This window comes from Pholcus phalangioides, unplaced genomic scaffold (genome assembly GCF_987345545.1).
Source record: "Pholcus phalangioides strain wild (caught in Gottingen) unplaced genomic scaffold, Ppha-v1.0 ptg000009l_1, whole genome shotgun sequence".
Taxonomy (NCBI): Eukaryota; Metazoa; Arthropoda; class Arachnida; order Araneae; family Pholcidae; genus Pholcus; species Pholcus phalangioides.
The window spans coordinates 24,816,323-24,839,034 of record NW_028301602.1 but is presented as its reverse complement, the minus strand read 5'-3'; the positions used below and the strand labels follow the sequence as shown (position 1 = coordinate 24,839,034).

The following is a 22,712-nucleotide window of genomic DNA, read 5'->3' as shown; positions in this document are numbered from 1 at the left end:
ATAATGTACATTTCATTAAAGTTTGTGTATAACAGTAAATCGGTCAGATTAATTATCTCTGGCACTTTAAAACTGTTGTATTCTGAAGTACAGATTTTGTATTATTTATTATATTTGTAATGCTAGAATTCAAGTGATTACCATCGTAGCATCCAATAATTTTCCCAATATTTTGCTCTATTTCAAAAGTCTTCCTGAAAGTCCAGAAAACTCTGTTGCTGCAAAACGAGTAAGGATGGTATCCGAAGGCATTCAAACCAATCAACAGTCATCGATGATTTCATCTCCACCAGTCACTTCCCTTCCAGTAGCAACTGTAGTCAGCAGAGCCAAAATGGAGTCATCTGTTGTTTCAGAGGCCCATAAAGCAATGCCTGTAGCATCATCATCCTCTTCTTCCATAACTTTGCCGGTTGTGCAACCATCCACGAGTGGAATTCAATCTTCAATAAAATGTGAATAGATAATAGTCTTGTTTATATGTGCATGAATGACCATTTCAATCAATTTGGCGTAGTCATTTTAGGTTTATTTCGATATTTTTCTACTTATTTTTTTATAAAGTTAAAAACAATGTTTTTTCTAACATTTTTTTTCTTCTCTAATTAACCTGATCAGCCGAGCCTTCTACTATGGCTATAAAGAAAGAAGTTGTTGAAAGAGAAGAAAAAAATAATGCACCAGCTGAGGTACATGAATTTATGTGTTTTCAGATCTAGTTTTCAAGCATCATAACGGGTGTATTTTCTTGTCATGATTTCAGTCTTATTGATTGTAGTGAATAGATGAAAGATTCAATCATAAAGTGGGTAGCTGAGTTGGCTAAAATCCAAGTTATTTTACAAAACTTTGACCTGCCTGAGTTTTTTCTATGTTTTTGAGAATATGCTGTTTCTAATGTAACATATCATGTACATAGCCTATTAAGTAATAAATGTAAAAATATAGAGTTTGTGTATACATCTAATAAGATGTATTCCCTTACTAATGAATATTGTTCTAATAAATAGTGACAAATCAAAAAAATATTTAGGAACCACCCAAATTTATTAGGAGCCAAGGGTGTCTAAATAAAACACTGAGTGTAGTAAAACATGTTTCACCTATGGCCGCTGTGGTGGTCGAGTGGTTATAGTGACGGACTCGCGATGCGAGGATCCGGGTTCGAACCCCACAGTGGTGGTCGGCTGAAGTTGGTTTTCTGTGGTTCCCAACTTCAAAGCGCAAATGCGAGCCGCTCTCCCAGTTAAAAAGTCTCGCCACAGAGAGCAACAGTCCTACAACGATAAATCATTCAATCATAACACTTCACTCATAGGTAGAAAAACTGGTGACAGATGGCAGCACTACACATAACAAGCATTACAGAGAAACAAAAAACTTCACGTCAGGTTTCACTACACGTACACGCACATTCCCGCATGTACCGATTCGTTGGGGGTTCCGCGGGGGGGGGGGGCGGGATGCATGTGTGGTGTAGCATTAGTAGGTAGGGTCTCCAAAAAATGGCTCGGGGATCCATGATGTTCTTAAGTCAGCCACCTCGTTGGACAATTTGCCTGTTGTGCCGTTGTATTTGTATTTGTACATTTATCCTGTTTTTCTCCCAACTTGTCTCCGTTTTTTTTAAAATAAAATTCAAATATGTTGGCAAATATTGCACTTGAAATGTGTAATCTGTTTTGTTGGCCTGAGGAGATACAAGGAAACAACTTTCTCTAATTGGTTTTTTGAGCGAAGGGTGTCTGTGTAAAAAGTTAAATCTTTTACTTAAATAACTATAAAACCCCTAGCAATACGAATGACTTATCTGAGGTCTAAATGTTATTTGGATATTTTTTATAATTGCAAATATGCCTCTAGGATCAACGTTTCACCAATAATTTGTGGGTCGTGCTGTTGGCTATACACCCTGTATATATACAGCAATGCTTTTTTTTTGTTACATGAGAGGGCAAACCCATAATGAAATATGTGAGAAATGGCACATCTCAATGATTTATAGATGCATTTTATAACTCATAATTTAAAAGTTTATAATTTTTTCTGACTTCTTGCAGTGGGAGTCTGTGGAAGACTCAAAACCAGAAGGGGAACTTGAAATTATGGAAGAAGATAATTCACATGCAACAGAACAAATGGAACAGTTTGGGAGAGAGAGTGAAACAGAATTTGCTGTAAGTTATTTTTTGAAGTTTTTATTTAACTTCATAAATATATAAAGAGTCTAAAAAAAGTTTTTGATTGTTGGGGTGGGGGTGATTTTCGCAAAAACACTGTATGCAATTCTGCCTGAATTTCCTGTCTCATATCATCCTGTATAGAGAAAAACCTGTTTTGGTTTTATGTGCTGTACAAGCAGATTATTCAGATCTTAGCAGTAAGGGGTACTCACAATTTTGTAGATTATTCTGCTTCTGAATGTAAATGTGTGTGGAGAAAAAAAATAGAGTTCTGCTTCTTTCGAAGAAAGATTAGAATCTTCAGTCAGAATTTATTTTGTTTTGTCTACTATTGTTTTTTTTTTCACTCATGAAAGTTTCTAAAGATCATAATGCTGTCAAACCTCTATCTCAAAAGTGATGGGACCGAGAAAAAAAGATAAGAGAATTTTCAAGAAATAGAGCTTTTTTGCATAAGAAAGGAAAAATTTCTGAAATTATGAGAATTTTAATTGATAGAAACTAAAATACTGTACAATATTTTACTAGATACTGATGAAAATTAGTATTGGAAATTAGTTAAGTTACACAAATTTTCAGTTACACTATATGCAAAATATGTTCATACTTTTTTTGTTCAATTCAAATTTTATTTACATTCCTTATTTAAAATTATAAAAGTAATTTAAAAAATATATAAATATTTCTTATGGGTATTTTTTTCTCCCAGCTACCTTGTTGGGCATTTTCCCTGTTGTGGCCTTCTATTTTTATAAAATAATAATCTGCAAGCTTATATTGATGTATATTTTTTGCTCCTTGAGCCTTCACAATGCCTTATTAATATTACTAGCAAGAGATGCAAATATTCCAGGCTTTGTCTCCACTGTTTGCTTTAAAAAATGATGCAGTATTTTCACAGAATATTTGGCATTTTTCACTTTCTCTGTGGATCATTTTCTCCAGTTTTTTGGTTACCACAGTCTGCCATACATTCAGCAATAATTTTGGTATCATTTGAAGTGTGCTGCAAGTTTGTAGTGAACTGTCCATTTCTACTAAATCTGAATATTCAAGTGTTTTTCACTCATGTCACAATGTTCAGAAATTTCACCTTCAGCATTGTTCTGAGAATTGTCGAAATTTGAGTGAACCACCAGATCTGATGCTTTATCACCGAGATGACTGGTTCTTCCAAATCCAGCTTTCTTGAAGCAATTTTGAATTGTTTGTTGGCTGACTTCTTGTCATGCTGAACAAGCAATCCTCATGGCATTCATCCCTGTCCCCCCATCAATCATAGTATCTGCCTATGATTGACAAGATCCATCTGCACAATGGGTTTTAGTACAAATGATCCCTTTTCTTATTAGTTTCAAATCTGGAAAAAAGTCAGATTTATGTGGAAGAAAAGAAATTTTCATTTTTTTTTTCACTATCATTTTAAAATAGAACTTTTCAACAATAACTTTGAGACAGGAAGGTGAAAATACATAGTTAGTACAAGAAATGTTTTCTTCTTTGAGATGATATATTATTGGCTGTAAAAAAAAAATTGAAAGACCATAAAGGTAAAGACAATGACTGTATACTTGCGCTCAAAATCATTAATAGTCCACTGGTCCAAGACCACTGATTACACAATCAGGCCACTGAGAAAAAAATTAGTGGTATGCGGGACCAGTAGCTGAAAATCTCCCCCTCCCCCACACCCTGTGCTATACATTAATAGTAGAAGAATTTCAGATCCTTAGTTTTATACAGTGTCAGCCATTTAAATATGAAATTATAATGATTTATTTTCTGTAAAAAATATTTCAAAAACAGAAAAACCCCAAAATTCAAAATATATGAGCAAAACTGATTTTGATATGCTGTGTGCATACATACAGTATATATATATATAGTTGATCCTGCTCATAACATTCCTGCTTAGTTACTAAGTTACAAATTACTGAATTTAACTTTTTTCTTATATTGATAATGTTAACTTTTCCTGGATACAGCATTTAATTTTTTTGCGGTTCCTGCTTACAATGCTTATAAAATTCACATCAGGCTTTTTCTCCCTTGAAATCACTTTTTTTTTTCATGCAAAGAAATGAAAATGGTGATTATGTGTGTCCTAGCATTAAAAATTTTTTCTTCTTCTCTCCCTTTGTTCAACAATAGTATGCAGAGCATAATTGTCCTTACCACTGTTCTGATCAGTTACGCCTCTGAATACGAAGACTAAAAGATAAGAAGAATAAAAAGTTCTCAAAAGAGGTTACTTTTTTTCTTTCGCAGCCTTATCCGAATTTGGACCAATTCATGGCCATCTTGGCCATGCCAGATCTTTGATATCAAAGAGTCAACACACAGTTTTATTCCTAGAAGATCCACTGCAACCAATCTGGTTGAGATATCTCAAATCATTGCCAAAACTGTTGATAACAATCAGCAACTACACTGACTGATGGAGATAGAACTTCCTATTACACCTGTATTTCTGGCGTTCTAAAAAACTGTTTCAGGACCTTTGCTTTTTATTTTGTACATTAACAATTTGCCATATTTCATAGACTCCAAGTGTTCTAATGGTTGTTTAATGTTTGCCTATGATGTTAAAAATTTTTCACCTTGTGAATAGTGAAGATGCTGAGGAACTACAACATTCTATAGACAAACTCAGTCTATGGTGTAAACATAATTTATGGAATTTCAGCATTACCAAATGTAAAATCATGCCTTATAGCAGAAAACTGACTTCTTTGTTACATAGCTATAATATTGATAGTCAACCTTTAGAACATATGGAATATATGAAGAATGTGGGAATTGCATTCAATAGTTCTTTTAATTTCAATAAACATATTGAAAATATTACTGCCAAAGTATCTAGAAATGTTGGCTTTATTATTCGTAATAGTCCTTTCTTCTGTAATACTGAAACCATCTCCTTTACAACTGTTTTGTCAGACAAACTTTGGAATATTGCAGTGTTCAGGGATTGGCACGGGTCACTTTTTTCACTAAAAGTCACTTTTTTCGAAACTAGTCATTTTTATTACGTGTTTTCAGGCCCAGGTCACTTTTTCCACTTTTTTTAGCAAAAAAACCTTGGTCTCGCACGCTTTTCTGCTGTCAGTGTTTTTCTTTTCTTCAAGGGGGAACTTTACCAGTTCAAGGTCATTAATTTTCTCCCTCCCTTCATTGAAAACTACGATCGTTAGCTCCCTTCAAGTAGAACTCCTATATATGAAGGCGTCTTATCTTCCCGGGAGCATACTGTGTGACGTCAGCATAACTTGATTTCAAGGCGCTTGGAAAGAAAGCTCCTTGGTTAAAGAGTCGTAATTTTATGGAAAAGCCGGTCGGGAAAAAAATAGTGTAAAAGGCATACTTACAACAAATAATTTTTCCCCCTCCTTACCATTCTTTCTTATTTCCCCCACGAGTTCTCACTCGTTCTTTCATTTTTATCTTATTTAAAATTGATCCTTTATTTTATTTGTTTTAGAAAGTTTTAGTCCTAAGGGCCGAATTCCTTTCTAGGAGCATCGAGCAAGTTACATTTGTTGTTTGTTCTATCGTTACTTTTGTTAATTTTTTTAAATATTTGAAATGACGATTTAAGAGAGCCTGTGCAGAAACTAACTTATGCGCAGCGGGAGAATACCAAAGCGTGCGTATTAAAGATGCGTACTATTAATATGTATTAAGCGTATTATTAATACGCTTTGGAGAATACTCTTGTAGCTGGCCAAGGTTAAAGAAGTTCGCAAGTATTTTGAATTTACTTCAATAAAAAAAAATCATCCGACTGAAAATCGCGATCTATCTAAAAATAAAATTTGTACTATTTTTCTAACTGGATTTTTCTTAAGTCAGCCACCTCGTTGGGCAATTTGCCTGTTGTGGCGTTATATTTGTATAAATCTCAGCAAGAAACCGTAGCTCCAGATATGATCGAAAGGGGAACTATTTATGAAAAATATACAGAATCCTGCAATTCAACGTTTAGTTTAACACAAGGGTTTCCAAATCAGATGAAAATTGGTCATCAGGCTGATAAAAACTCAGCGTGTATGCGAGCCGTAAATAGAGGCGGATTTAACGATGGGCACACCGAGCGCGTCTTTGGCCCCCTACTTTACTCTTTTTTCTTAATTTAAGGGGCCTAATATTTATTTTTTTTTATTCCCGGGGCTGTCAAAAACTGACCTTTATCTGCTTCTGGCCGTAACTTAATTTAGAGCACCTTCACGATACTGATTGTTGACTTAATATCGACAATATTGTGCTCCATTCTTGGTGTTGTGTAAAAAAATCCCCTTTTTAGACCTCAGGAGTTATTAAAACGTTTTTGTCTCGAGTCGCTGTTATGACCGCAATAGGAGGGGGCGGGTTTGGCTCCACTTGTGTTGAACAAGGAAGGGTGCTGAGTTTACTCTTTTTCCGTTAAAAAAAATGGATACCGGCCCGACGCGATAGTAAATTTTTGTTCGTACTTGTGACCCGGGTTGCTACATACCGTGATCAGATCCAAAACTGGGGGGGGGGGGGGGCAATGCCTCGAACGGCATTTTTGATGGAATGGTATATTTAAGAAAAGGCAATAAATTCCTTTGCAAAATTAAAAAATTTCACAGTCAAGGGGCAGTAAAATTACATTTCCCCTCCAGAAAAAAATATCGTATTACGGCCATGAGGTAAATCTGATGCCCCGGGTGGGAGGCGAATTCACTGTTTTTGTTCGTTGAAAAATTACGGGAGGAGTCAGAGAGCTAACATGGCGCCCCTGACAGCAGCATCCATTAACTCTTATCAACCACATCTATAAACCCTGTATGTCGTTGATTCGATTTTTGTGTTCATTTTATCCTAATTTTCCGTATTTCCCGATATATTTCTATCAATTTTTGCATATTGCCGCATATTAGGTTGATTCATATTATAAATTATGTATTTTTTTGTAAATTTATGTGCCCTTTGTCAGCCATCTTGAATTGACCTCCACAAAACGGCGATTGATTGGCGCGGGAAAAAGTCACCACGTTGGTGCTTACAAGGTTCATGGGAAATTTACCGGGGAAGGCCGCAGAGTCTTTTTCTGTTAAAAATTATGGGGGGGGGGGCAAAATTATACTGTTTCTGGGTAAAGGAGTAAATGTTTTTTTTTTGCAAGGGTGTATGTTGCGTGTAAAAAAAAGGAAAAATATATATTTACAAATTTTTCTCTAAAAAACCAAACAATTTCAAAACTGGTTTATTTCCTCCCTCACCCAAAGGCAGTATTATTTTGGTGCCCCCCCGCCGCCTGTAAAAGAGTAGACTCACCCACCCTTCCCAGTCCAGCCATAGGTGGAGATAGACATGAAGGTCTTAGGGGTGCGGCAGATGACAATTGATATGCATCAGTAGGCTCTGCCATTGACGCTGGGGGGGGGGGGGGGTGGAGGATTGCCCTCCCTCAATGTATAACAATTAAAATAATTTAGTTAATTTAATAATTTAAATACTTTATTCAATTTAATAATTTAAATACTTATTCAATTTAATAATTTAAATACTTATTCAATTTAATAATTTTAATAATTTATTTAATTCAGTAATTTAAGTAATATTTTAATCTAATATTTTAAAATATTTTTAAAATTTAATTTTATAGTTTTTTTTTAATCATTATAGTAAATTTCTTAAAATTTGTTGGAACGTATTATACAAACCTAGGTATGTAAATCAAATTTTTACTAGTTAAAAAGTTTGAGTACATTTTGTATACTGTCATTCATAGCATAACATGAATGAAAAGTCCACTAGAATGTAGATGGAACAAATTCTCTCATCAAATTTTGTGTTATTTCATTTCTTTTTTCCTTCTTTGAATGTGAAAATTTTTTCCCGTTTTTGAAGTTTTTCCTGCTTAAATTGATTTTAAGATGGGTTGTGGAAAGCAACATGGGGGAAAGGCATTGCTACTGTTACTTAGAAAGGATGTAATGTTACTCTCTTACACATAGTTGTTGATAAATTTGATAAGTTATTCAAAACTTTTCTGGTTAGCAGAATGCATTTGAGTTTGATTTATTTCACACTATAATGTAAAAAAAACCAATTTCAATGAGTTCCATTGAAATACAAAGTTTAGTAAAAACTAAATTCAATTTCAATTCATTCAATTTGGTAATAATCAAAATTCATTGTTCATTTGGTCTCTTTCTAAAATTATTTTGGTCACTTTTTAAACATTTTGGTCACTATTTGGTCACTTTTTAAACATTTTGGTCACTATTTTCACTAGTTTTGAGGCCATGATCCGTGCTGAGCCCTGAGTGTTGTTTGGAATCCTTATTGTGCATTCAATATATCAACAATAGAACATATCCAAAACAAATATGTACACTTTGCTTATTTAAAGAAATGTCATATTTATAATCTTTGTTTGTCAACTGAAATCCTTAGATCAGGATTTCAATATGGATACTCGACGTCAAAAAGCTTCACCGTTTTTTCATCAAAATACTCAAAAATAATTTTGATTCAACCATGCATCTTGTCAATAATTACCTATTATTTTCCAGGTATTATCATCAGAAACCATTGCTTGTTCTATGCTCCTTCATATCGCACAAGTACATCAAGAGTCTTCCCCCCCCCCCACTTTTTTCGTTTTTTAATGTGTATATAATTGTATGTGTGTGTGCATATATATTTAGTTTTTCCTTTCTTTTTTTTGTTTTTTTATACAGTCGAGTCTCGCTTGTCCGACATAAACAGGCTGGCAGAATGTTGAATGAAGGAAAATTTTGGATAATAGAGAGATGTTAAGGAAAAGCCCATCAAACTATGTTATATTTTTATACAGCACGAATCATGTTTCACAACACTAAACAACAGAAAAAATTAACTTAGCTACGGAATATCCTGAAGTAAAATACAGTGAAACACTTTTACTTTAAAGTAGGCCCTGAAATAGGAAAACCTTTGTTCCTGAACTGTGTAAACCAATCATACAAAGAAAGCTTCACTAACTTTTTCAGTTACATTTTCTCCATGGTTTTTCTTTCTTTTAATTCATTTTCCGTAACTCTTGATGCACACCATTTTTCTAATCTCCTACTGCTACCCTTCCAATGCTGATGTTGTCAGCTATCTTCTGTATTGTCTTTCCCTTGTCCAGTCTCTTCATTGCCTAAAGTTTTTGTTCCATCAATACAACTTTTTCTTTTTGTCACCATACTTGTTAAATTTCAACTATTAAACACTACAACATTTTTCAAATTAACACACACAGACGCATATGCGTGTAATAGATGATAAACTGATCCACCTACAATGATAAACCGCACTTCACTAAGTAGTGAGTTGTGACAGTGAGTGAGGGTGGGGCTAATGACACAAGTCACAGTGTAGACTTGAATGCCACTGTACAGTTGGGACAACAACAAATAGGCCACGCTTGCAACTTTCAGTTCTTGTTGCTGATTAATGTGGTTTTTTTTTTTTTTTTGCAGTGGGGCATCAGATGATACAGAAAGTTGGATAAACAAGACTCTACTGTATTATGTTTTGTGTGTTTGTGTATGTTTTTATTCCTTCCATCACTGTAATTGGTCTGGTGCTTGTTGTGAGTGAATAAATAAATAAATTAACATCCCTTCTAGCAACCAAGGGAAGATGATGATATGGTAGAAAATTCGGGTGATGTTGAAGAAACAGTAGAGTCAGCTACTGGATCACCAACTGAAGTTATTGGAGGTGACTATCTATATTGAAGAATGACTCGTCGCTTTTCTTTCTTTTTTTAAACTATCTGTAAAAAGGAACCAATAGTAATTGAACAATTAGTATTTCAATTATATATTTGAGTTTTTTATCATTCCTGTCAAAGTGATACTCACAATCAGTTTCTCTAATAAATATTAAAATATTCAAATTACATTTTTGAAAAATCAATGATGCTATAAAAATGATTAGGCTTTGTTCTCAATCTGACTTGAATATTTATTGCTTCATATACGGTTACATTAACTTGATATAATCTGCTGCCTGAGTCATGACATTTTCTTATGTAAATTTTCTGCAGTTGTATTCCAGTTATATCAGGATTGCAATTTTACTAAAAAAATTTTATAAAAAATTTCAAGTTTTCTGATAACCTCAGAAGCAAAATATGCAAAGATAAAACATATCTATGTTCGTCATCCTTTTAGCTAATTTTTGTTTGAATTTTTGACGTGAATGTGCCTTATTAATCGGCAGGATTTTTTAGTGTCCCGAAAATAGGCCAGACTTTGAATCTCAATAACTTTTGTACAACATATACAAAGATGATGTTTAATATCTCGCTGGAAAGATGATTCAATGTTTCTAGTGGTAAGCGTTTTATCTCAGTTTGACGTCATCTGGTAACACAATAGTGTCATTAACATGAAGTGAGAAAAACTGTCAGGTCTCGCATAGGAAATTAGTATAGCTTGAAACCTCAGCCTGCTACCCCTTATGTGAGGTGGTGTTTGATTTGTCTTGGCAAGTTCTACGGGAATGTAGTGGAATAAAAGCTAATACAGAGCATTTGAAAAAAAAATTGAATTTTTTCATTTTTCTCTAAATAACGAGATATGATTTATAAATTGTTTCTGAAACATCAAAAACGATTTGAGAGGATAGACCGACTTGGGGGGGGGGGAGGATTCCAAAAAAATTTGAAGTTGCTAATGCCATAATTAACATATTTACATTAAAAACTTGCAGCTGTGTCTAAACACAGCCAACTCTGATTTTTTTTAGTTTGAGTTGTTATTATTGCAAACACCTGTTATACCACAATTGGTTTTCTTATGTGTATTTGTGGACATCAAAATGTTTAACAGATGTTTTGGATGATGAATCAGATAATCCAATGGATGCTGACAATCTTCAGCCTGCAGCCAGCGGTGACCAGTGCATGGCACCCCCATCATTCCCTGTCACTCTTCCAGTATCAGATAATGCTTCAGTCCCTGAAAGTGTCATTGGCACTGGTGCTGGTGTCAGCCAGAGTAGAAGAACTCCTTTACCTGCTCGTATACCTATGAGGCAGGAACATTTTCCATCTTCAGGAAGGCAGCATCTTACTCCTTTTACAATACCAGTAAGTTGGCCTTGAAAGTTTTATGACTATTTTATATAAATATATATACAGGGTGCATAGGTAACAGGGTGTGTGTCGTCATTTTACTGGCGACCCATTGATCATAGAGGCATACTTCCAATTAGAAAAAGTGTCCAAATATCACTTGTAGTACTCTGATATGGCATTCAAGGGGTTGTATAATTATTGAATTGAAAAAATTAACTTTTTTTTATATGGACACCTTATGCCTAAAAAGTTGTTGTCCTGCCTCTCCTGATGCCAACAACAAAAGATTCCATGCTTCACGTTTAAGTAGAATATCTCAGTGAATATTGCAATTTGAAAAATGGAGGACATTTGTGAAAAAACTGCATTAAATGCGAGAAAACCACTTTAGCCGCATTTTATTGGACTTAGAAATATGGAATATTTTTTGTTTTCATCAGAAGTGACAAGGCAACAAATTTCTAATTTTATTTTTATGTACTGGGTGTCGATATAAAAAAATATTTTTTTATTTTAATAATTATACAGCCCCTTAGAACATGAATGACATATCTGAGTACTACATGCTATTTGAAAAAAATTACTCTCCCAATTAAAAAAAGGTGTATATATACTTTTTTTTTTTGGAAGTGACCCTGTATATATATTTCACTTTAGCACTTCTGTAGATATTTGCAATGATGAATTTAAATCTATATTTGTTAGTAAATTTAAAATATTAATAACTATAAATGCCATTATTTTGATTTGTGTAATAGGATCAACCTGCAAGGTTTGAAGAAGGGGATGATAGTATTGTACCTTCAACACCTACTCTTTTCGTTCCTAGGCGTACAGATGGATTTGCTGAAGCAGTGAGGTATTTCTCTATTATGTCATTCATATATATTGTCTTTTATGAGATCTACAAATCATTCAGTATTCAATTTTCCTTTAGTCATTTTATTTGTCACAGTTTCAGATGATTGGCAAACAGGAATAGTTTCTTACGAAGTAGCTGCTTATAGCCATAATTATTAATGCTAGAATTACTTTCTTATTTGTATTTATTCTTGTATTGTTAATTGTAAATTTTTCTTATTTGTTATTATATTGTGATTAATTTTTTCTTACTAGTATTTTTAGCATTATTAAATTTTTCATATCTGTATTCTTGCAGTTCACCTCATGTCCCACCTGTCAGATTTCTGTTCAGCAGTTCTGACAGCTCTCCAACTCAGCAGGGACTTTCTCAGTTGGCGTCTCAAGGAGGTGAGAATTCTTTAGCAATGTTCTAACTTTTATACTTCTTGTGTAGTATGGATAAACCGTATACAGCAATGGTATGTCTGGTAATAGTGCATGTTGAGAAAGTATTTTTTGCCATATGCAGCCACACATTTGTTCAGCGTGGAGGAAATATTGTTCTTTAGTTTTTAATTTTGATGCCTTAATGTAATGCCATGCCACTTTATCCAATACTAACTTATTTCCATTTGCAATCAATAGGAACAAATTTTAAATTTGTAAAATTTAACATTTTTATAATATATTGGGGATATATTGTTAATAATATAATGTAATATCCCCATTCCTACAATAACAATATAAACTTTTTGTATTTTTCAATCTCATCTGAACAGATTTCTTTTTCCTTCCAAATTGTTAGCTCTAGGTGTTGATGATACAAGGATGGATCTTTCCCAGTTCGATGATGGAAGTGGAAGAACAGTTCCTTCAACACCCCAGCAAGTATCACCATGTAAGACTCTTCATGTTTTAATTAAATTTACTTCATCAAAAATGGGAGTCACCCGATATGCTATATTTATTAGTTTCATAAAGTAATATTTCTATCTTAGTGAGTAGTTTGTGTTTGTTTTAGGTTTCTTTTTGCAAATAATTTTTTTTAAAAACTTCAACAGCTGAAGCAGCTGTACCAGACGTAAGTTCAGAAGTTACAGTCACTGTTGAGCATGTTTCCATTGAACAGACATCTGATTCTACTGTTCCTGTAGTTACTGTCACATCTGTACTTGAGCAAGAACAATCATCTGTAGAGCAAATTGATGACAACAAGCAACAGAGGTAAAAAACTTTCAAAATGATACAGAAAATCTCAAATGTTGAATATTTTTATATAATTTGACTAGTGATTTTTCTTAGTTTTTGACTCTGAATTATGTTTCAGTCATGATTTTTTTTTCATTGCTAATATATTTCTCGGACTGATTTAAGAAAGCTTTTAGATTGATTTGATAAATACAGTGAAACCTGCGATGAAGAACTTGAAGGAGCTGACCATTCAGGGTTCATACGGATTAGGAAAACCTGGAATTGTCAGGAAATTTTTTTACATAAAAAAAAGTCAGGAAACCAGGAAAAATAGCCTATTTTTGTTATAAACCTGAAAATTTCTGATAACAGATCTGGAAAATTGTCTGAATTTTCATCTGATGGAAAGCAAATAATACAGAAGAAAAAAGTTTTTCTTCATAAGGAAAAATGTAGATAGTGATCCGATAAATATTGGAAACATTGATAATCTGTAAATCTCAAAGAACCCAAAAAACCGTAGAAACGATTCCATAAGTATGTGTGGAAGAGTGTATTCAGGGTTCGTTCGGTGCTTAAAAACTCCTTAAAAAGTCATTAATTTTCATTTCCTTTCTAAGGGCCGTTAAAAGCTCCTTAAAATCCTTCCAGCTGTTTTTAAAAAAAAAGTAGGTTTTCCCCGCTCTCGATTTTGTCCCTGAAAATCGGATTGTGGTAACTACAGCTCCTTATTCAAATTATCAGCCCCTCATCAGGCTTTTCATCATGAACCCCCGATCATATCCTTGATCGTACAGCTGAAGATGGCTTGCTCTAGTCCAGTGTTTCTCAACAACTGACCGCAGTTTTCAAAAAAAAGAAAAGAGAAAGTTGCCACTGCAAGCAGCAGAAATTACTATGGTCGATCGTCATTGCATCAAATCCTGATATTTCGTGGGGGAAAAATGTATTTCATGAATAAGAGCTAGTCAGCGGAATTATGAGAGTTAATTTGTAAATTTCGCCAAATAATGAGTGTTAAATCACTAATGTCGCCAAATAACGAGCGTTAAATTGCTAAACATCGTGTTGAATGTTCTGAAATTTGTTCTCATTTTGCAACAATTTCTTTCTAAACTGAAAGTACAACTGAAAAACAGGAAGGAAAATTGAAAAACTTAATTTTAAAGAATTTGTGTATGTGTTGAACCACACTGAGCGAGAGATGAATAAAGAGTTGCTGCAAATATAATTTTGTAAGAAAAATCTTTGTCAGCTGTGAATTTTTATTTTGAATAATTGGGGAAAGGGGGAATGAATATCACTTTTAGAATTTTTATAATTTATGTGATGCTGTTATGAATTATATTTTTGACCGAAACTTCAGTTTTAGAATACTTTGGTGACAACAGAAAAGTATGTATGTAGATTGATTATTTTATGAATTCTGATGATGCTGGGTAACAAATCAAAAGTTGTAATTTCTGAACCACTGCTACCTCTATATTTTTGAGAAGAGGGAAAATTTGGCAAATGAAAAATAATTTTGCATATGTGCCCCGCCCTCTTTTTTTGCTGTAAAAGTTATGAAGTTTGCCATGACTCCTTAAAAACTGCTTGAAACTCCTTAAAAAAGTCCTTAAAAGCTTCTTAATTTTTATTTAGGAAATTTTGTAAGAACCCTGGTATTGCTGCAACCTTATTGTATTGCATACAAAGTATTTTTGAAACTTATTACTGCATCATAGAAAGCCATGCATAAGAAGTATCAGGAAAGCTTATAGTTGCGATAATTTCGTAAGTTGACTTAGTGAATAACGCCAGATGAAGCATGTGTCTATTATGATTTCCACGTAGATATTTTTTATTTGAAACTGATGAGTGGTAAGAAAACTGTTTCTAGTCTAAAATAGGCAGATAAAAACCAGAATTCCAATGCTGATTGGATTGAAGCAGTCAAAAATGATCTGTATAGAGCGTAGTGTCTGCTCTGCAGCGAAACATTCAGTTTGTGCAATATGGACAGACAAGCTAATCAGAGCTCATGTGAAATCAGATGAGTTTTGTGTAAACAACCCTGAGAGGTTACTAAATTTTTAGTTGGCACTGATTACTAATATTTGTTGGCGCTAGTGCTTGAGCCACTGCTCAAAAAGCAGTGGGGACCAGATGCCCAGGCTTTCACCGATGATCTGGTTTTTGTGATCTCAGCTGTTGACCCTTGTTCTGTTACTGTTATTTCATTTTTGACTTTTGATGCGGACTTTGCTATTGATTATTAATTATGTTTGTTCATAATCTGACAATATTATGCTTATGGATAATTTTCAGTGGAGGTTCGGAAGAATCAAGTATCACACAAGTCACAGAAGGTGTTGATAAAGACACAAAAAATACAACAGAGGAAAAAGCTGCAGCAGAACTGGACCAGCCAGGTGAATAATAAAATTCCCATATTTGTGTGTTGATTTTTTTTATTGGATTTAAAGTTAGTCTGCAAACAGCACTTACATTTCAATTTAAAGTCCTCTCATCTAGAATAAATAATTATTGACAGGTTACGATTTCTGATAAACATTTTTACATATAATTAGCTGGTATTATCTACTATATGTAGGTACATCAACTCAAAGTTTGGAGCCTGCTGATGGCAGTGATCAGCTCAAAAAGGATGTTGATCAGCAGCCTTTCACAGAGTCCCAGGCACCAGTTCAAAGTGAGATAAGCTTGTTGCATACAAGTTATTTAGCTTGTCTCTCTCCCACCTTTTTTTTTCATGTATATGTGGTCCTTAGATATTTATGAAAAATATTCTAAGTAATAGATGTTTCGTGTTTGACAAATGCTGCCATCTGTCTTCCATAATAGAAGTGAAAGAGGCAAAGCAGCAATCACTTCAATGGTGCATATGCATTCTTCAAGAGCCGAGAAATTCAAAATTTCAATTTTAGCGGGGGGAAGAAAATTAAAAAACATTTTTTCTGCTTTATGGGACTTTATTTATCTTGATTTCCACACAGTAGGCATTTGATTGGGTCCAACATTGTAAACTCATGAAGCATTTTTACATGAGATTGTGATTAACTTGCTGAATTGGATAGAATCAATATGGAGATAGATAGTTAAGCGATAGCTCACAATGGGTTATGGTGAATGGAAAATTCTCTGATTGGATCAGATGTCGCAAGTGGAGTCCCTCAAGAAAGTCTCCTTGGCCCCCCCATACTTTTCAACTTTTTATTGATAAACTTGATCAGGGTATCGATGGGATTCTTAGCAAATTTGCAGATGACATGAAGCAATGGGGAGTTTCTCCAGACCAACCTAAACAGGATTGCAGCATGGGCAAATGAATGGATCACATATTTTAGCATTGAAAAATGCATGGTCGCTTATTTTGGTGTGAACAACCCATGCTTCATTTAGGAGCTGAATGGTGTTATTACTCCGGATGCAATTTAGGAACACCAATTTGGATATTATTATTGATAAGTGGCTTAGGTTTTCTGAACATAGTTCAGTGGTGGTCAAAAAATCAAATAGAATGCTCTGTTTCATTCTCAAAAAGGTCTCTTGCATTCCCCTAAAGTGATCCTTTCACTTTTCTGAGACTTAGTTCATCCTGACTATAGTATGCTGTAAGGTTTTGGAAACCATACCTACCGATAGGCATAGACTTGGATGAAGGGGGTGCAGCGGGTGGATGAGGGGGGGAAGAGCTACATGTGCTCTTGTTAACACAAGAATTTGAGCTATGAAGAAAGACTTGATTTCTGGAATATGTTTATATATTGTGGGAACGCAGAGCTGAATTTTTTTCCCCCACCTAAAACACTTGTAAAATTATCAAATGTTGAATTGGTGGGGGCAACAAAATTATGTTTGTCCAGGGTGGCAAAATAGTACAAAAATCCTAATTACACGGCCTTGCGGGAAGGGATATGATCAAAGTGTTTAATATTTTTAACAGGATGGATAGGATGGACCATCAGTTATTAATACACTGTCAATTGACTGCGCTTCGACAAGGGAACACCAGTATAGATTGGTAAGGGACAACTCTAGGTTATGGTGTTGCAGGGAGTTTTTCTCTAATAGGGTTGTGAATAAGTGGAATAATTTACCTCTGGGGGTCATTACTTCTAACACAATTCACACGTTTAAAAAGAAATATAAACACATATTGGGATAAATCGAGAAGCTTAGCAGTTCAGTTTATTCAACTAGGTGTAAAAATCCCATGCGCCAGGTCACCATAGCGACTGAAAAATTGATATTGCCGCAGTTTTTTGTTTTTATGTTGTTTTTTTTAAAGTTTTTTGTGTAGTTACTAAATTGCAGAACTTATAGCAGCATACTTGCGACATGAAAGAGGGTCACTATGCTCTGAAAAATTGAAAAGAAACATTATTTTGGACCTTTTTCTTCAGTTAAACATTTTTTCGGCACTTAAAATATTGTTCTGGTAGCTAGATTTTTTTTTGTCCAATGCTGATTTACATGTAGGTAGATAGAATGTGAATTACATACAGGAAACCTATTTACAACTTTAAATAAATAATATTTCATTTTTTTATAGAACTTTTTTTAATTTTTCACTCACTATTTGGCGATGTGAATATGTAATGTGTGCTGTATACAGGGTGAACTGCAAATCTGCCAAAACAAAAATGGTTGATAGACGTGCTCGAGTGGACTATGAAACACCATATCAACCCTGTCCTATCTCAAACCATGTGAGTTGTGGTGGATGATTGGTTATGGAAGAAATGTGTCAAGTCTGAAGAACATGAATTTGTGTGTCTGCTGTTTCTTAAAGACCTACATGCAAACTAAGCACATATTTAGAAAGAGCAGAAAAAAATCTTATGGGGGTGTCGCTATTTTTATCAGAATATCTGGATTTAACAGCAAGCTAAGCTACAATACTTGTACGATTGACAAAGTTCAAAATCGAATTGCCACCAACATTTTTAATTGCCAATTCTGAAAACACCCTTCTAGCTACAATCAGACAAATTTAGCGAAAACTTGTCCATTGCACCAGCTTTTCAAAGAGTACAATAAACCATATCAGCGTTATAGTTCAGGAGAAATTTAGCCTTTTGTGTACAATACATCACTGAAATTAACGTTCGTCAAAGTAGATATTTCATGAAATTTTGGAATTGGTTGTAAAGATTTTGGCAACAATTTGATTTTGCAGAAAAAATTCAAAAAAGGTGACACCACCTCTTTTAGGATATCTGGATTTAATTTTGTGCTACAGGCGTAAAGAGATCGGTGAATGAACAAAATCCAATTGCTGACAAAAAATCTACTAAAATGACTACATTGACAAACATTGATGTATTACATATAAATTTCTTAACTAGAACACCAATATGCAGAAGCTGTTTCAAAAGCTGGTGCAATGGACAATTTTTTGTTAAATTTGAATGATTTTAGCTAGTAGGATGTTCCCCAAATTGACAATTATAAATTTTGGTTACAACCCGATTGTACTTCACCAATCTTTCAGCGCTTTTAGCCGCCATTAAATTCAGATATTCTGATGGAAATGGTGAAACCTCATAGGATTTTTTCTGCTCTTTCCAAATATGTGCTTAATTTACATGTGAATCCTACAAAAATTGCACAAATTTGTTTTTCGGACTTGACACATTTTTTCCATAATTGATCATCCACCGTAATGATATGGTTCCAGATAGGACAGGGTTGGTAAGGTGTTTTATGTTCCACTTGGGATCATCTATCACCCATTTTTGTGTAGCAGATTATTTGTAGATCACAGTGCATAAATGTAATGTTAAAGTGAATATGGATGTGGTTTTCAATAAATAATATAATTCATATCAAGTGATAAGTAATTGTAGTCAATTATGTACATTATTTTATTTTTTAATTATATATTTTATTTTCAATTAATTTGCTTTTATTTTTTATTTCAATTACATCGAGTTCAATGAGATCATGACATAATTTTAAAGATTATTTTAAATGAACCTTAATAAAAGCTAAAATGAAAAAAATATTTCGGGTCCCTTGCGATTCCATTAGATAGGTTTTACTATATCTTGTTTCTAAATTTTGCAAATTTTAATGTCTCTTATCTTTTTGTTGTCCATCTAACGTTTAGCTGCAGCATCCCAGTCTGTTCGAAAACCAATCATCTGGGAAGAACCAGAAAAACCATCACTGTCAGCCCAACCTACACCTACTCCATCATCTACAGCAACAAGTGCCTCACCGGCAAACACGCATCCACCAGGTCAGTACGTTGCTGCTCAGATGCCTAGAAAAGATACCCCTAAAGAAAGCGCACCACGTGGGCAGCGAGCTCGCCGTATGCGGTACAGAGGTGGAAGTAATGCAGCCGCCAACTCTTCCACAAATGCACAGAGGGGTTCGTGGTCTCCTCGAAGAGGTCGTGGAGGTTATCGTCGAGGCCCAAGAATGTTCTAGATGCATTTTTATGTTTTTAAGGATTCGTGGAGGATATTCTCAGGTTGACTTCAGTGATGAAAATATACTGAAAGCTGTATGTTTGGTTCCCGATATTGTTGGGTGTTTTACCTTTTCTTTCTATTCTTATTATTTGTGAAAAACAACATCATATTCGAAAAGCTTGTGTTTTAAAAAATTTCTTTCTCCTTGATGAGTGGACTGTAGAAAATAAAATAAAGATGTGTATTTTTAAAACTGAATTTTTTACTGATCATGCGCATATGAATCTGCTTTTGTGTGAAGTAATTAAAATTAATTTTTTTGTATTATTGGGTAGTTCTATGCTGATTCAGTGAGGTCATTATTTCAAATTTTTATAATTATAAACTAAACGATTGTTTGCTTTTCACTTGTGATTCCTTGAAATTATTTGTTCCCATAAGGCAGTGCTTCTCAAAGTATGCATCACAGCTCCTAGGGACACCACACTGATTTGTGCCTGTTCAGTGCTTTAATTTTTTTAGGCTATTTTTCTGAGCCACTGATAAAAGATAAAGCCTAAGGGAACCGTGGGTGGAAAACAACTGACATGAGGCTATTGGATCTTTTCAGGTTATAAGGCTGCTGCAGATCTGGATTTCTATTTAAAATTTTGATTTCTCTCTAGTGCCAAGCACCTTTGCAGTTGAGGACGAAGCCTATATTTATGTTTTGTGCAGGTCTGGCTTATGGTGCTTGTTTGTGATTAGGTGATTTTGTCTGTCTCATATTTGATAGACTGTTAGATTTTTAACTGGTTTCTTGGCTTTTTTATCTGTGATTAGGCCATTTCATCTGCATTCTGTGATTAGGTTTTTGTGTTTTCTCTTGGCTTAATAGGGCCAAGATTTTCTCAATCACGAAGAAGCACTGTAAGTCAAACTAGCACAGCGCAAAAAATATAGGGTCCATCCTTGTCACTCCTGAAGACATGCACCTTACCCATAGATACATTACATTTTTACACTTATATGCCCTCTCCCCCCCCCTCCCCCCCCAGATTTCATAAGAGCCATTTTGTAAGCATGTGATGGCTTAGCTAAAAACTGGCGAAATCTTACATTCTAGTCTGAACTGTGAAGATCTGCTGATTTTATTTTGTTGCTGCATACAATATTGCTGACATTAAATCAGCCCAACTGAAACAATCCTGATTCACCGCACTGCTTTCTGGAGCCAGCACTATACAAACGTGTATTGCATACACTCATAGTCCTATATCCTGCAGCCAGGCCCCTTAGCCGAGATATCTGGTGCCCACCACCTCATAAAATTTACAGGATACAAAATATGATTTATCTGAAGCTGCATCCCTACTCATGTTGGGGGCCCATGATAAACAGAGTTAAAATCTTAAAGAAAAGAAAAAACTGAGTGAAGATATATTTCAACTTCAAACGTTCATAGTGCTGTTAGCTGCCAGAGCCATCCCGTGATTGTGAGTTCACATGTTCATTAAATGAAGATATTTAAACCAGCTTTGAAAAAAAAAATTTATCGGAACCTCTGCTGTCATCCACCAACTAAAATAAACACTAATTGCTGAGTAAAAACCGGTTATCAATCAATTAACAAACAGCATGCATTTTTTCATTAATTTGATAGATGGCATTAGTTATTTCAGTTTCCAGCAAAACAAAGGGTTACTTATTTGTAAATAAGCTTAAGAAATTTGAAAATAAGAATGCGCGTGCCATTGGCGACATCACTTAAATTATGTGTACTAAAGATGAAAGATGTATGCACACACAACAGTAGTATATATGGAGATATACTAGATTTTTTTTTCCTGGTGTTTTGATATGAGAAGAAAAGCCATAACGTGGGGGAGGGGGGTGTAGTTGCGTATATGCAATGATGTTTCATTATGCAATGATCTTTCAATTGACAAAGTTGCTATATGGGAGAGAGTATCCAAAAGTAACCAGAATTGCCTTACGGTAAGCGAAGCATCCGTAGTCAAAGTGGCCTTGCTTAGGAATGTTGTGTTTGGCATCCGTGAATTTTTTTCCTGGAAGTTTGGCCTGTTCCTTGTTTTTGGTCATGGCAGACTTACGTAAACTATGCGGGCTGTGAAGTTTTGTTTGCTGCTTGGAAAAAGGCAACCGCAGGTGTTGGGATGATAGAAACATCTTACGGGGATGCTGCTATGGGTTTGAAAGTTAGCTGCTAAGATTGCACAATAGTGTGCAAAGAAAAGACCCGATTTGTGAGACGGGCTTTTGCATCATGACAATGCTGCGCTTCGCACATCCTTCACAGTGCGCTAATTGTTAACAAGAAACTATAACTCCTGTGCTCCATCCGGACTATTAACTTGATTTCTCATTATTCACTCGATTAGCTCCGCGTGACTTTTCTTTATTCCTACGGATTAAGAGGGGACTGAAATGAAAGTTTTGCCAACACGGATGAGGTGCAAATAAAAAAGATGGAGGCGTTGTCTGGCATCACAACCGATAAATTTCAAAAAATATTTTTAACAGTGCAAGAAAAGACAAATGTATTCACGTGCCGGATCATTAATCCTGTGAACTACGCAGCCGCATAAGGCGCTAACTGAGGAGGGGGGGATTTTTTTATCACCAAAATATTCGCTTACATGTGAAAATTTTCCAGAATCGGCCCTGAGTGTATTAGTAATAAACAGTACTTTCAAGGGAACAAGAATTTTTGTAAAAATATAAACAAATTGTAAAATTAAAATTCCGGTTATATACTTTTGGGCACTCCCTCGTAGTAAGACGCCTTCATATACGGGTATTAAGGGGTTCTACCTCGTTGTACCAGGCTAGTGATGCTTAGCAAACATCGAGCTTATATTACTGGAGGGAATATCCAGCCGCCGCGACGGCAGCGACATCAAATGCAAAGAAATCACGTGACTCGGTGAAAACAAAGTTAGTGCCTGTCAATTTTCCCGTTGAAATGTAATTCATATACAG

At 34.7% G+C, this 22,712-nt stretch overlaps 1 protein-coding gene across 4 annotated transcripts in view; it reads left to right on the top strand.

The window, feature by feature from the left end:
• The window catches only part of LOC149082592 (nucleoprotein TPR-like), a 68,608-nt gene extending 48,625 nt beyond the window's left edge, over positions 1-19,983 (top strand). For 2 of the 4 annotated variants that reach the window (XM_089235856.1, XM_089235853.1), the window contains 12 exons: positions 190-455; positions 619-689; positions 2,061-2,177; positions 9,812-9,905; positions 11,021-11,280; positions 12,027-12,127; positions 12,428-12,519; positions 12,917-13,009; positions 13,173-13,335; positions 15,613-15,716; positions 15,899-15,997; positions 19,421-19,983. In XM_089235856.1, the coding sequence (XP_089091982.1) occupies positions 190-455; positions 619-689; positions 2,061-2,177; positions 9,812-9,905; positions 11,021-11,280; positions 12,027-12,127; positions 12,428-12,519; positions 12,917-13,009; positions 13,173-13,335; positions 15,613-15,716; positions 15,899-15,997; positions 19,421-19,746 (1,786 nt within the window). In that variant the 3' untranslated portion in view covers positions 19,747-19,983. The remainder of the gene's footprint in view (positions 1-189; positions 456-618; positions 690-2,060; positions 2,178-9,811; positions 9,906-11,020; positions 11,281-12,026; positions 12,128-12,427; positions 12,520-12,916; positions 13,010-13,172; positions 13,336-15,612; positions 15,717-15,898; positions 15,998-19,420) is intronic. The other 2 variants (XM_089235854.1, XM_089235855.1) reach the window with 2 other exon arrangements.
• Positions 19,984-22,712: the final 2,729 nt, after the last annotated feature.